The following is a 14,339-nucleotide window of genomic DNA, read 5'->3' on the forward strand; positions in this document are numbered from 1 at the left end:
TTGCTGGGTCATAGGGTAGCTCTATTTTCAACCTTTTGGGGAAACTTCCATACTGTTTTCCAGAGTGGCTGCACCAGCTTGCATTCCCACCAACAGTGTAGGAGGGTTCCCCTTTCTCCGCATTCTCACCAACATCTGTCATCTCCTGACTTGTTAATTTTAGCCGTTCTGACTGGTGTGAGGTGGTATCTCATTGTGGTTTTGATTTGTATTTCCCTAATGATTAGTGATGTTGAGCAACTTTTCACGTGTTTGTTGGCCATCTGTATTTCATCTTTGGAAATATGTATATTTGGATCTCTGCCCATTTTTTAATTGAATCTTTTTTTTGTTATTGAGTTGTATGAGTTCTATATATATTTTGGACATTAACCCCTTATCAGAGACATCATATGCAAATATCCTTTCCCATTCAGTAGGTTGTCTTTTAGTTTTGTTAATGGTTTCTTTAACTATGCAGAAGCTTTTCAGTTTGATGTAGTCCCAATTTTGCTTTTGTTGTCCTTGATTTGGAGTCAGATCAAAACAACAACCACCACAAAATCCTAGAGCTGATCTAAAAAATTCAAGAGAGATATTCAACAAAAGACTTGACCAAGCAGAAGAATAAATCAGTGAACTTGAAGGTGGATCTTTTGAAATTATCCAGTCAGAGAAGGAAAAAAAGAAAAAGTGAAGTAAGCCTCTAGGATTTATGGGACATCATCAAAAGAAATAATATATGCATTGGGGGAATCCCAGAAGAAGAAGAGAGATAGGGAAAGAAAGTCTATCTAAAGAAATAATGATGGAAAACTTCTCAAATTTGGGGAGAGAAATGGAATTCCACACTGACCTGGATCTCTAGGAGAAACATGAACATCCTAGAATGGGGAGGATTGTGCGTTAATGATGAAAGAGTTCTGTCATTACGGGCCCAGATGGCTCTACTATGGATCCTGCTTCCAAAAAATGCCATATGGGAAACAGAAGACCTTTCCCAAGGAATTGAGGCATTATAAATTCTACAGTACACAAGGGGGTGCCACAAGGAGCATCAAAAGCCAGGAACAAATGGGCACCACCAATGGAGTGGCCAAAAGAGAAGCCTGGAGACATGAGGCTGCTGTTATGTGGAACAAGGCAGAGAATCGATGCAAGAGATAAAGCCACAAGAATCTAGAAGCAAGCAGAGATTACCTTTGATAGCGAAGGCAAGAGGGTGGGCAACTGTGTTACAGTAATTGGAAGTTAGACCCTCCTTGGGGACGGCTGCAACAGTGTATCAACAGCTCAAAGGTCCACACTGGTCACCTGAGTACTGCACAGGGCAAACTTCAGCTAAGAAGGTGGGAGATGAGGGCCAGGAAGTTAAGGGAAGGCCATCCCATAAAAGGCAAGTAGAGGTCTCTCTGCGATCTAAAGAGGGAAGTCAAAGAGTGACCCCGCCAGGTGGCAGATCCCCTCCAGCCACTGCCCCCACAGCCTGCAGCCTTCACAGCTCCTCCACCTGCCCCATGCCTGCCCGGATATGCCGAGGAGCTCCCAGCTCTTTCCCAATATCTGGGCAGTAATGTTAAGGTGAAGGAGGAAGGGAAGTGGGCACAGCAGGTCGTGGATCTTGGACTCGGCAGATGCAGGTTGCATTTGCAATAGGTGTAGATCATTGTGTAACTTGCCGGTCTTCTCTGGAGCTCAGATTTTTGGACATCTGTAAAATACAGACACTGGTGATGCCATTGAACTCACGGCGCTTCAGGAGGGTACAGGTGGGTCACAGGCTGAGGCTGCTCTGTAAATTCTAAGCTGATATGCACGCAGTGTTATGAATATCGGTGGCAGGTTTCCAGAACCCAGGTGGGGGTAAGAATGAGTCAACAAGGAAGAAATTGCCCCACTTCGTGGAAAGAGCTCTTAGAAGAACAGGGCTGGGTGGCTCAGGTTACAAGGTAGGCATAAATAGCCAGTGCCTGCCAGGGAAAGGCTAGTTGGCCTGTAGATCCTGGAGGCCGAGAAGAAGCAGCCGTGAGTGTTTCTGTCGTGGGCCCTCATTTTGTTTTCCCAGTGCCTGGTGAATATCTCCCTGCTCCTGTGGCTGCTTTATCCTCCTGGTGCTACGGAGACAGGGTCTGGGTAGCTCTTCTGGTCTAGGGGGTGTGACGGGTGGGGGGCACAGTGGGGCAATGAGGAGGGCTCTTCTGCCCCTCACTGCTCCCTATGATCTCTGGGCTGGGGGAGGGCGGATCAGTTGGATGACACCCACCCAGACACCAGACACCATTGTCTGGAAGCCCCAGTAGAAAATGCAATTTCAACTTCTCTCCTAGTTCCTCTCCATTCTTGATTTCTTCAGAAAGAAGGGCGGTAGAGGCGAAACAGACCAGACCTTCACGGGCCTGGGTTCTAAGCTCATTCACCTATCAGCTGCCTGTGGGACATGGACATTCATGCTTCTCTCGTAGACTCAAATGTTTACTTTAAAAAATAGACTTACTGGACTAGGTCACTAATTTTCCAACCAGTTGTCAGGGGAGTCGTTTTTCTCAAAAAAATCTGTATCTGAAAGCTTGGCACGAACACTGTGGGTTGAGGGCGCTGCAGCTCGGCCCACTCCCTCTGTGGCCCCAGCTAAAATGCCTCATCTGAATCATAGGTCTGAAAACCCGTGAGTTAGCTCCCTTCAAGGCCCCTTCCTGCTACAGTGGGCCCTGGGCCCTTTTATGGCCTCTTGAGCTGCTGGGCAGAATGCCTATTGCTTTTCGTTCTTCCCCAGATTTGGGGCGCAGGGCCCCAGAGTTGTGGTAGCTGCAGACCAGCGGACGATGCCCTTGCCCTGGCCTGGGTTCTCTGGTGCTCGTGACTGAGCTTCTGCCATGACAAGTGATCCCCTCCCCTTTGCACATGCCCCCAGGTCTTGGTCCTAGCCTCTGCAACTCCCACAAGCTCTTTCCATGCTCATAACTTTACAGTTTCTCTCTGAGAGTGGGAAGAAGCCCAGTGTTGGAGGTGACTCAGGCCCTAGACCCGCTCTAGTCTCACTTTGTCCCTCAGTCCCGGTCAGGTAGTAACTGGATGCCCTTTTGGACATTTGTTCTTTCTTGTCCCCAAACCAGCTTTCCCTTGACTGAACCCACCTCACATGTCCCCTTCTGCCATGAGGCCTTTCTTTCAAGTTCTCTTAGGTCGTCAGAGCAGCATGTTACGTATCCCAGGGGCTCTCCAGCTGCTAACTTAGTAACTTTGAGAACTTTCACCTGGGTTCTCTGTGGGAATTTCTTATGGAGACAGTGTCTAGTCCAGGCCAGACCTCATGCCCACCTGGGCCCTAAAAGGCTTTGGAAGTCCTGCTGCTTTCAGACCCACAGGAGGGAGGGGAGGTGGAAAGGTGCTTCTCCTGACCTTCAGGAGCTGGGCCAAGCCCTAACCCTTGTCCTAGGACCAAGAGCATGTCCTTTCTCTTTCTGTTCCTCTGCCTAGGCCATGCTTATCCTGCCTCTCTCCATGCTGATCCTGCTTACGCAGCCCCCGAGGTCACTGGGAGCAGAGATGAAGACCTACTCCCAGAGAGCAGCAGCCAGCACCTGCACCCTGGTCATGTGTAGCCCCGTGGAGAATGGCCTGCCTGGTCGTGATGGACGGGATGGGAGAGAGGGACCCCGCGGCGAGAAGGGGGATCCAGGTAGAGCCGGGACCATGGGCTTGTCCTGGTGGAAAGGGGTGGACATTGGAATTGTAACCCACGCAGAAATGTTGGGTATTCTGTTGTGGAAGGCTCAGAGGTGGACTTCTTCCTCCCTGGGGGGTGGGTTTCCTGGACACATTCGGTCCTTCTGAAACACTGCTTTACCAGTTGAAAACTGACTGGCTGTTCTGAGCCCCCAGGTTCCTCCCTCTTTTGCTAGCAGCCCTGACTCCTCCCCTGGAGTCTTCTGATTGCTCCCACCCTAAGAATGAGGAAATAGTGAGTACATGGAATGTGTGGCTCTTCAGAACCCGGCTCCAGGGACTTAAATGGTCATTCAGATTCAGTGGTGTCTGTGTGGGGTGTTATGTATGTTTAATACTGCATAAAGGATGGGAAAGAAAGAGGCTCTGTGGCCCCAGACTCAGATCTGATCAAAAGGATTTGCCCTAACACATTACGGAGAGAATGAAAGGGAGCTCACATTTCTTTCTCCTGCCTTGTGCTTGGGCATTCACTGAGTAATTCATTTAACCCTACCAAAAGTTTTACAAGGAACAACATATGACTCTCATTTGGCAGGTGAGAACATTGTGGCGCAGAAAGGCCAATGACACCTAGTGTGGAGGGGAAAAGACATGGGCTTGTGAATCAGACAGATCTGGGCTAAAGAGCCAGCTCCATCTCCACAGCAGGGACCGCCCCCACCCCGGGACAAGCAGTGTCCCCAAGTCTCGGTTTGCTCATCTATAAATGGGAATAATGTCGACCATGCAGTGAATAATAACTGAGCCAAGGCTTTCCTTTTTAAGTTGTCAGGATCAAGGTGCGTCTTTCTGCTGGCCCAATCAGGTGAATTCTCGTGAGGTTCCCAAAGGTCCTGATTATTAAGGGAATTATCCGAGAAGTACTGCCTTGTAGGGGAGGGTCTGGGTCTTAGTGGCGAGGCATCAGAATTCAGTGAACCAGCGACGAGGACAAGGCACTGGGCTAGGGCTATGGTGGGCTCTACTGTGGTCTTTATCTTTCAGGAGTTTGCATTTTGGTTGGGGAGGAAGGAAACTAACATTTAAGCTGGAAAGAATGGGTAACATCCCCAGGCTTTGTAGGGTAAGGGACAAGCGAGTATCTATCTGTCCATCCTTTACAGACAGAAAATGGCTCCCAATGTGAATGGCGTGGGGCTTGGGGAAGGCCACGTGGAAGGGAACTCAGAAGAAGGGTGGTATTCAAGGTGTCAGCATCTTGAAGAATCCCCACTCTCTTCAGCATTCAGAGGGGCCCTGAATTAAATCCCGGGGGGCCCTTTCCTACAGTCGCCCTGTGACTCTGCAGCTCTGAGTGTGGCTGAACCCTCCCTCTCTTGTGCAGATCCCTCCCCTTCCCCCTCCCGCCATGCATATTCCTATTCCGAGCCTGGCCTTGGGTCGGTGCTTGGAGAGAGAAGTGTGCACAGGTGGGCCGGGGGCCAGGCTGCACTCTGGCTCCGGGATGGCAGGCATGCCAGTCGCTCCACCATTATGGGTCTGAGAATTTCCTAGAGAGCTAAGAGCACCTCAGAATCCCGACCCAAGGAAGTCTGGCTGGGCCAGAGTCTGCCCTTAGGACGATGTCCCCTGCAGATGCTGACACACAGGCTTCCAGATAGGCCAGAGAGAAGAGAGCGTTGAGCACAGGTGGAGGGTGGAGTTGGGTCACTGTGGCAATGCCCTGGGCATATCACGGAGGGCCAATAAGACCCCACCCTGTTTTGGGGGCTATTTTTCCAGGGACAGCCCCTTATTCCTCAGCACCTCCAAGATTCCTGCCCAGAAGGATTCAGCAAGAGAGACCCTCCAGGAGCACGCATCTCCCTCCGAATAAAACCACACACTCCCCAGTGGCCCTCAAGGACACTGCACCCCTGCCTACTTCTCTGACCTCACCTCCTTCTACTCCAGCCACACTGACTCCTTGCTGATCCCCAACCACACTCGGCCCCCCACCTGCAATCCCCATAGCTGTCCCTGTGGGTCATTCCTCACCCCCTTCCCGGCTTTTCTCACAGACCACCTTCTCCGTGAGTCTGTGCCTGGCCACCCCGCTTAGAAAACACTGCGCCCCCTTCCCACACTTTCTGTGCTTGATTTTTCCTCTGTGGCACTTTCTCTGATGTAATAAACCCTAGGTTGTGCATTTTAATTTTTAGGATCTGTTCCAATGCAGTTGGGTTTAAGCTCCATGAGGAAGGGATCTGATGTTGTGTCTGCTTCCTTCCCTGCCGGGTCCCAGCGTTGACGATGCTGTCCGGTGCACAGTAGAAGTTTCAGCGAGTACTTGCGGGATGAAGGAAGGTAAAATGCCAGGAGAGGAGGGATTTGCTGCAGTGAAGACTGGCCACATTGCTGGCCCATAAAGCTTCGCTTCAGGTGGCATTAAGGTACAAGGCTGGCCTTTGTGGGACACTAGGGTGCAAAATTAGTACTTTTTTTTTTAAGATTTTATTTATTTATTTATTTATTTGAGAAAGGGAGAAAGCACGAGAGAGTACAAGCATGGGAGAGGGGATGAGGGAGTAGCAGGCTGTCTGCTGAGCAGGGAGCCCCACCCTGGGACCATGACCTGAGCTGAAGGCAGACGCTTAATGGACTGAGCCCCCCAGGCGCCCCCAAATTAGTGCTTTTGGAGGCATGGGTGCTTGCTGTTGAAGAGGGCGTCCCCTCTCCGGGCCTCCAGGGCTTGTGCTCCATGGATGGGAAACCTCTACTCTTCCTTCGCCCTGCCACCATCCCAGCCAGGGTGGAGCCCAAGAGAGGCTCAGCCTTGGGGCAGGACCTCTCCGCCCCAGCACAGAGCCCTGTTGGATAAGGGATGTGGGGCCCAACCTGTAGCCTTCTATGCTTCCACTGCATTCCATGAGGACCATCACTAGAAAAAGGATACCATGCCCAGCAAAGAGCCTCTCAGCCACCCTTCCCATTCCCCCACCACCGGCTCGCTCTTGTCCAGGCAGGCCTGGTCCCTCCTCGGCTGGGAGCATGGCTTCCAAGTCTGAAATGTCAGCTTTCCTCTGCAAGTCTCTTTAAATCCTCTTGCCCTGCAGTCCCATTTCTTGCTCTAGGAAGAGAGCTCTGGGCACGTGCGTGTGTGCTGGGGTTGGGGTGATGATGTGATGGGACGAGGGACATCTCTTGATTGTCTTCCTCACTCACAACCTGTGCCTTACAGTTGAAAATCCTATTACAAGTCCCGTGCAGACCGGGACCTGGTGCCTACGTTTGCAGCTCACCCAGAGCCAAGCCTGTTGTGTTCCGTAGATGGTCTCTTAGCGAGTAAGTAAGTGAATGAGCCATCAGCAAACCTGTCGGGGGTCATTTCTTTTTGCTCGTGAATGTGTATGGCAGCTTTATTCACAACAGCTCAAATGCTGGGCGATGGGTGGACGCACGAACAAGATGAGTTCTGTCCATACGGTGGCACATTTCTCAGCCATACAAGGAAACAGAGCTCTGAGACACACAACCAAGTGGATGGCCCTCAAGGACGTGACCCCAAATTAAAAAAGCCAGACGTCAAAGGTCATAGGTTGTAGGATTCCATGTATATGAAATGTCCAAAGCAGGAAATAGAGACGGAAAGCAGAGCAGTCCAGCGGCTGGGAGGAGGGCGGCAGGGGTGATAGCTTAGTGGCTACAGCTTTTTTGAGGGGTGATGAAATGATTCTGTACTCAGTAGAGGAGGTAGTCACACACCACTGTGAGTGTGCTAACTGCCACCGAACTGTGCGCTTTGAAAAGGTTAATGTTATAGTATGTGAATTAAATATTTTTTTCACCTCAGGAAAAAGAAAAAAGAATAACCGAACGAACAGAACTGAGTGTAAAACTCTTGAACATTGATAGTCGTCTGCCCCCGGTGGTCTTTGGGGGGTAAATCTTGAGTAATGTCAGGCCTAGGCAGCCTTTCTGGAAAACGCGTCTTTCTAAAAATGCTTGATCATTTTTCCAATACAAAAATAATTTGTGGCCACTTAAGACACAAGAAGAAAGTTACCATTAGCTTGTGTCACTAGGAAGGAACAATGGTCACGCTTCCATATATGCATGTCCTGTGTGTTTTCCAGTGTGTCCTGCTTGCGCGCACGCCCTACATTCGCATGTACGTACTCAGGAAACAGGATCGCGTTGGGCGTAGTGATACATGAGGTAACAGTTTGGTCTCTTTTCTATAGTTTCAAGAGCATATCTCATCGCATCGCTTTATTATTTTATTGAGGTATAACGGACATATCACACTGTCTTCGTTTCCGATGTATAATGTAGCGATTCGATATTTGCCTCTATTGTGAGATGATCACCGCAAGTCTTGTCAACGTCCGTCCCCACACATAGTACCATTTTTTTCTGGTTGTGATAAGAATTTTTAAGATCTACTCTGTGATGTGACGTAAACTTCAGAGAAATTGCCGAAATAGCTTGTGTATAGGCAATCTTCTGTGGGGTTAATAACAGGACCCCATGGGCATATGATTATTTAAGCAGCAAAAAAAAAAGNACATATCACACTGTCTTCGTTTCCGATGTATAATGTAGCGATTCGATATTTGCCTCTATTGTGAGATGATCACCGCAAGTCTTGTCAACGTCCGTCCCCACACATAGTACCATTTTTTTCTGGTTGTGATAAGAATTTTTAAGATCTGCTCTCTGATGTGACGTAAACTTCAGAGAAATTGCCGAAATAGCTTGTGTATAGGCAATCTTCTGTGGGGTTAATAACAGGACCCCATGGGCATATGATTATTTAAGCAGCAAAAAAAAAAGAAAGGATTTGATTCCCCAACGATTGTATAACTGAACTAGCACCTTGACCGATTCTGTGTGGCTGGGATGACAAAAATTGCTCCCTTAAAGCCAGAGGATACCCCACTGCATGGATTTAACTATGGACTTACAGAGATGATGGATGGGCCCACTTTCTTTATGATTTGATTGGATAATGTACTTGGGGATGCCCTTATCTCCTGAGACAAGTCTTCTCCCACTTGCCAGTGGTTCCCTGTAATTAAAATATTGTCAAAGCTGGACCTCAAACAAGGAGAACTGCTTGATGGTTTTTATCTCATAGTCATTTATCTTAGAAGCCACCTCTACGAATGTGCACTTGCAAACAAAGGCTTTAGCCAAACATACAACATACAACAGCCCTCCTGGTAAGAAGAGCCTCAAAACGCACTATGGGACTTCCGGGACTTCCGTGAAATTAGCAAAACGGTGTGCTTGCTCAGCAGGGCTCTAAAGGATACTTCCCAGGCGCTAGATGCACTCAGCCAAGAAGTGAGGTCAGAGAGGGATGGCTCCAGAACCGCGCCACTATTGACTGCCTACTATTGCTACACTGTTCAGGGTATGAGGAATTTCCTCACATGTTGTTTTAACATTACAGTTAACTGCTGCAAGATGTCCCAATTAATAGGGGACATTTGTGATCAATTAAATAAGATCGAGATATCCACTAATATTTGACAAAATTGGTCATTGGGGATCTTATCTAAAAGATGTGATCCTACTTTGGGGCCTAACACTTGTTTTATGTTCATCCTTTTGCATGTGCTGATGCATGTACCATTTGCTGTCCGTCATGACCCCCTGGAGCCATACTGCGGGTCCCTGGACCAACCCCTGGATAGATTCTAACTGCCACACAGCCCGCCGCCCCATTTCAGCAGGAAGCAGCCAGGGCAGTCATTGTCCCATTCCCTAACGGCAGTTAGGGTTACTATTCCACGGGGAGGAATGAATAAGGGACAGGTGGGGCTAGGTAGGGAGAGAGAGACAGGGGGTTATGTGATCAGGCTCACAGAAATCCCAAAAATGTGGGGGTGTGGGGAAACCAGAGATAAGGGAACAAACCGGACCACCCTGCCCTATTTTATGATAATCACCTGTGACTGAGAAAGAACAACCAGACCCTAAAAAGGAAGTAAGCCATTGAAGGTGTCATCACTAGTCCTTGCTCAGCGGTGATAAGAGAGGTTAAAAGGATTTAAGTTCCTGGTTAGCTTTCTGTAAAAGACCAACCCTAAAGGCCCTCAGTGGCGGACCGTCTCACTCCTGAGAGCTTTTATCTGTATCCTTGCTTAATAAACCTCTATCACTTGACTCTCCCCTGCCCAAAAGAAAAGAAAAAAGATCTACTCTCTGAGCAGCTTTCATATATACGATACAGTACTATTAACTCCAGTCCCCGTGCTGTACATGACATCCCCAGAACTTATTTTATAACTGGACATTTGTATCTTTTGACCACCGCAAGTCGTTCTGCCCACTTCCCAACCCCACCTCTGGCAGCCACCAGTCTGTTCTCTGTATCTATGAGTTTGTTGTTTTTGTTTGTTGGCTGGCTTTTCTGTTCAGATTCCACATATAAAAGAGATCATATGGTATTTGTCTTTCTCTGTCTGACTTATTTCATCCAGCACAATGCCCCCAAAGTCCATCCATGTTGTTGCAAATGGCAAGATTTTGGAATGGGTCGGGACCATATTTAGGGCCGGACCTGGCTCTGGGGCAGGGTCTGAGGCTGAGAACAGGGCTGGAACAGAGCATACTCCAGGATCTGCAAGTAGATACAGGAGACAAACAGGAGGATGTGCCCATATCACCGGTTCAGTGGGGTGACGGAAGTACGGTGGACATTATCAGGCTCCAGGATGCCCCCCAACATCACAGAGACTACTACACAGACCCCTATTCCTGTCTACCCTGTGCTGGTCCTTGGGATAGACAGCAAGATAGCCAACCCAGGATGCATTTCTTACATCTGGGTGCCCAGAGACGTTGCTTCATGGCCCAAGGCAGCAGAGAATCCAGACGCTGTCCTGAGAGCTGGGGCTGGGATGCTGCCCTTGGGGGTCAAGGCTGGTGGGGGCATGGCCTTGCCCTGTGACCCTGAAGCACCTCACCCTGGACATGCCCAGGGTTCTGGCAGGGAGCTGGCTGCCTCGGCTCCAGCCAGTGCTCTCCCCGCACCTTCCCGGGTGTTTCAAGCAGAGAGTCTTCCCTAACCCTGGAATGCTGCTGAGTCAGGGCCCCCCCGGAGCACAGGCCTGAGTACCCTGGGCCCTTTGGAATCTCCACCTCAGTCCTTGACTGCCCCGCGTCCTCATCTGCCCTCCCTGACTTCAGCTCTGCGTCCGCATCATTCATCCACTCTCCCTGATCCAAAAAAAGAGAAGAGTTTTCTGAAGGAGTAGAGCCTAAAGGGGCCCGACTGGGTAAGACCCAGGGTTGGCCCCTAAGTAGCAAGGATGAGAGTTCCAGGTATTGGGTGTGTCCTCCTCCCTCCACAAACATATTTGCACACGCGTTCCCTCACTCCCATGCCCACTGCTGGACACGAAGGGGAGCATGTCCATAGGCCCCGGCCACATGTGTGTATTCAAATAGCTTCACTCACCCCGCACCACGGCATACGTGAGCACAAGCAGAGGCACGCACACGTATCTGGATGGAGAGTGCTGCTGTGTACCTTCGGATGAATACGTGGGCATGTCCACGTCTGCACACGTGTGCGCACCCAGGTGCAGGCATGTAAGGTGAACCCTCGCACGGGCCCCGTCCAGGGCTGCTCCAAGGGCCGTCCTGAGCCTGGGAGCATCTGTGCCCCGAGCCCGTGTTGAAGCTGCTGAGGACGGCAGCGGGGCAGGGTGCAGCCTGAGCTCTAACCAGCCCAGGGAGAGCAGTGCACAGCCCTCTCGGGCGCCCTGACGATTTCCATGCCTGAGCCCAAAGCCAAAGGGAGGGGACAGGATGAACTAAAAAGAGATACTTGATATGTCACATGGGTGATGCTTTATGAAGTGTACCCCCACTTTAGAAATGAGGAATTAGGAACCCTGAAAAGGGAAGTAACTTTCCTTTGCCCTCCTAGACCGCCATTGCCAGGATGGGGTGGATCACCTGGCTTCTGATTCCCCAAACAGGGCTCTCCTGGAACCGATCCCTTCCCCCTGCCACTGATCAGGAGCCTTCATGCCCCCCCGCCAGCACCCCGGGGAGGCTGACTGGCTGGGGCATCACCCACATGCGTACCAAGGGGCCCACATGGGGCTGTAGTGAGTGCAGAGATTCGTACATCGGGGCTCTCAGATGCTCCCCTTCCCCCACCCACCACACAGCAACCCTGCAGCCTGGCTTTTAGGCAAAAAGGTCCGATTTTCACACTCTCCGAAACTGCCCCAGCCATCACACTGCCATCTCCTCTGCCAGAGTCATTCCACCCCCCACTGACCCCAGCACACAACGTGGGGTGAAGTAGAAAGAGCAAGTTCCAGCTCTAGTGTCCCAGCAAACACGGTTTAATCCTAACCCTGCATTTGACGGGCCTGTGACTTTGGGCCTCTTCCTTAACCTCCCTGAGCTCCAGGGTCCTCATCTGTAACCACAGACCACAGGATCTCTCCCAGCATACACTGGGAAGTCAGCGCTGCTCTGGAACCAAGTGCCTCCCTTTGGTCCTATCTGGTGCCCTGAGACCCCACAGGGGAGGCCTGGGCGGGGGAGGGGGCTCCAGTTGGAGCACAACGGTCTCAGAGCCCCTGAGCTCGGGCCAGGTGCTGCCATAACCCCAGCCTGACTCTCTTCTTAGTGGAGCTCTTCCCCAACGGCCGAGCTGTCGGGGAGAAGATCTTCAAGACAGGTGGTTTTGAAAAGACGTTTGAGGACGCACAGCAGGTGTGTATGCAGGCGGGGGGACAGATGGCCTCCCCACGCTCTGCAGCTGAGAACGAGGCCCTGCAGCAGCTGGCCACAGCTCAGAACAAGGCTGCTTTCCTGAGCATGACGGACATCAAGACAGAGGGCAAGTTCACCTACCCCACTGGGGAGCCCCTGGTCTATTCCAACTGGGCCCCAGGGGAGCCCAACGACAATGGCGGCTCCGAGGACTGTGTGGAGATCTTTACCAATGGCAAGTGGAATGACAAGAACTGCAGGGAGCAGCGCCTGGTGGTCTGCGAGTTCTGAGCTGCCGGGGAGGGGGCCGCACTCGGCCAGGGAGCCTGCCAGCGAGTGGGGGCCCAGACCTGTGTGCTGCCAATGGCGTCGCCCCTGCTGGCCAGGGCTTGTCCACAGAGCTGTAGGGGGAGGTCAGAAGGCAGGTCCCTGCGGATCGCCTCTCCCAGAGTCAGATGGCTTCACACACGCAAGACCTGTCAGAGGAAGAAGGGGCCAGCGGCTTTCCCAGTTGAGGAATAAAATTGGGTCCCCAAGACCTCCCCGTGGCAAAATCCAGTGGCTCCTCCTCAGATGTCCTCCTCCTCCAACTGTCAGCCATATTTGACCAGCTGACCACGCCCTGCCCTTCCGTCTTCCTCCTCTGGCCTTCCAGAGCGCTCCTGCTGACTTTTGTCTCAGCCTCAGTCAGCCTCGTTGCTCCTCCCTCCTCCCTTCGTGACCACTTAATGGCGCGGTGCTGGCCTCGGCTCTCCCGCCGTTCTCTTCTGGCCTGACTCTCACTCCAGGTGGAACTCATTCCATCCAAGGCTTCGAATTCCTTCTTCTGACAGCTCCCATATGCATATCCCTGTCGGGGGACCTCTCCCTAAACCCCAGGCTTCTCTAGCCAACGCAAGCTGGAGCCGCGGGGCTGGCAGGCCTCCGTGGTTGCCTCTTGCTTCAAGGCCAGAGCCCAGGAAGTGGCAGAGGACAGGCGGATGACCTGGCAGCAAGCATCTGTCTCCCCCGACTGCGTGGCCCTACATCCAGTAGACTGGGCCTCATCCTTGCACTGCCCAGGATCTCTCTCTCTCTTCGTGTCATATGACTGCCTCTTGGTTCACGGGAGGGAGTTCCATCCACACAACCCTAGCTCCCGCTGAAATCTCAGGCACAGAGGGTGTCCAGCTGTGCTCACGTTTATCCCCAACCCCTCTGGGCCTGGCAGTTCCAGGAATGATCTTTCCCCACCCCACCCCGGAGGTAATCTCGTCAAAGGCTCCTCATGTTACAGCTAAGGAAACCAGGACACAGAGCGAGCAGGGAGTCACACATGGCCCCAGGCTGTATCAGCTGGGCCGCTCAGTTGTGACAAAGGTCATCTGACCTCAGAACTTATGCTTTTAGCCTGTAAATTTTTAGGTCAAAAGCCTCCGTATAAATTTAGTTGATTTTATTGACACAGTACTGCAAAAATATTTTTTTGGTATTTTCTTTTCTTTTTTTTAAATTAAGGTTTTATTTTAATTCCAGTTAGTTAACATACAGTGTTATATTAGTTTCAGGTATAGAATATAATATAGCAATTCAACAGTTCCATACATCACCCTGTGCTCATCATGACAAGTTTGACAAAAAATGTAAATGAGAGATGCCTGGGTGGCTCAGTCAGTTAAGTGTCTGCTTTTGGCTCAGGTCATGATCCCAGGGTCCTGGGGATTGATTTCCGCATGGGGCTGCTGACTTAGTGGGGAGCTTGCTTCTCCTTCTGCCTGCTGCTCCCCCTGCTTGTGCTCTCTCTCTCTCTCTCTCTGAGATTAAAAACAACAACAACAACAACAACAACAAAAAAAAAACCCCAAAAAAATGTAAATGACACCATGCTTAAGAAATTGGAATGACGGGGCATCTGGGTGGCGCAGTCGTTAAGCGTCTGCCTTCGGCTCAGGGCGTGATCCCGGCGTTATGGGATCGAGCCCCAC

The 14,339-nt window shown here is 51.0% G+C and overlaps 1 protein-coding gene across 1 annotated transcript in view; it reads left to right on the forward strand.

Annotated features, from left to right (window-relative positions):
- The first annotated feature begins 1,894 nt into the window (after positions 1 to 1,894).
- The window catches only part of SFTPD (surfactant protein D), an 18,135-nt gene continuing 5,690 nt past the window's right edge, over positions 1,895 to 14,339 (forward strand). The window contains exons 1-4 of the mRNA XM_034663595.1: positions 1,895 to 2,004; positions 3,457 to 3,658; positions 5,431 to 5,616; positions 12,290 to 12,655. Of these exons, the coding sequence (XP_034519486.1) occupies positions 3,460 to 3,658; positions 5,431 to 5,616; positions 12,290 to 12,655 (751 nt within the window). The 5' untranslated portion in view covers positions 1,895 to 2,004; positions 3,457 to 3,459. The remainder of the gene's footprint in view (positions 2,005 to 3,456; positions 3,659 to 5,430; positions 5,617 to 12,289; positions 12,656 to 14,339) is intronic.

The sequence above is a fragment of the Ailuropoda melanoleuca genome, chromosome 6, assembly GCF_002007445.2.
Source record: "Ailuropoda melanoleuca isolate Jingjing chromosome 6, ASM200744v2, whole genome shotgun sequence".
Lineage (NCBI taxonomy): Eukaryota > Metazoa > Chordata > Mammalia > Carnivora > Ursidae > Ailuropoda > Ailuropoda melanoleuca.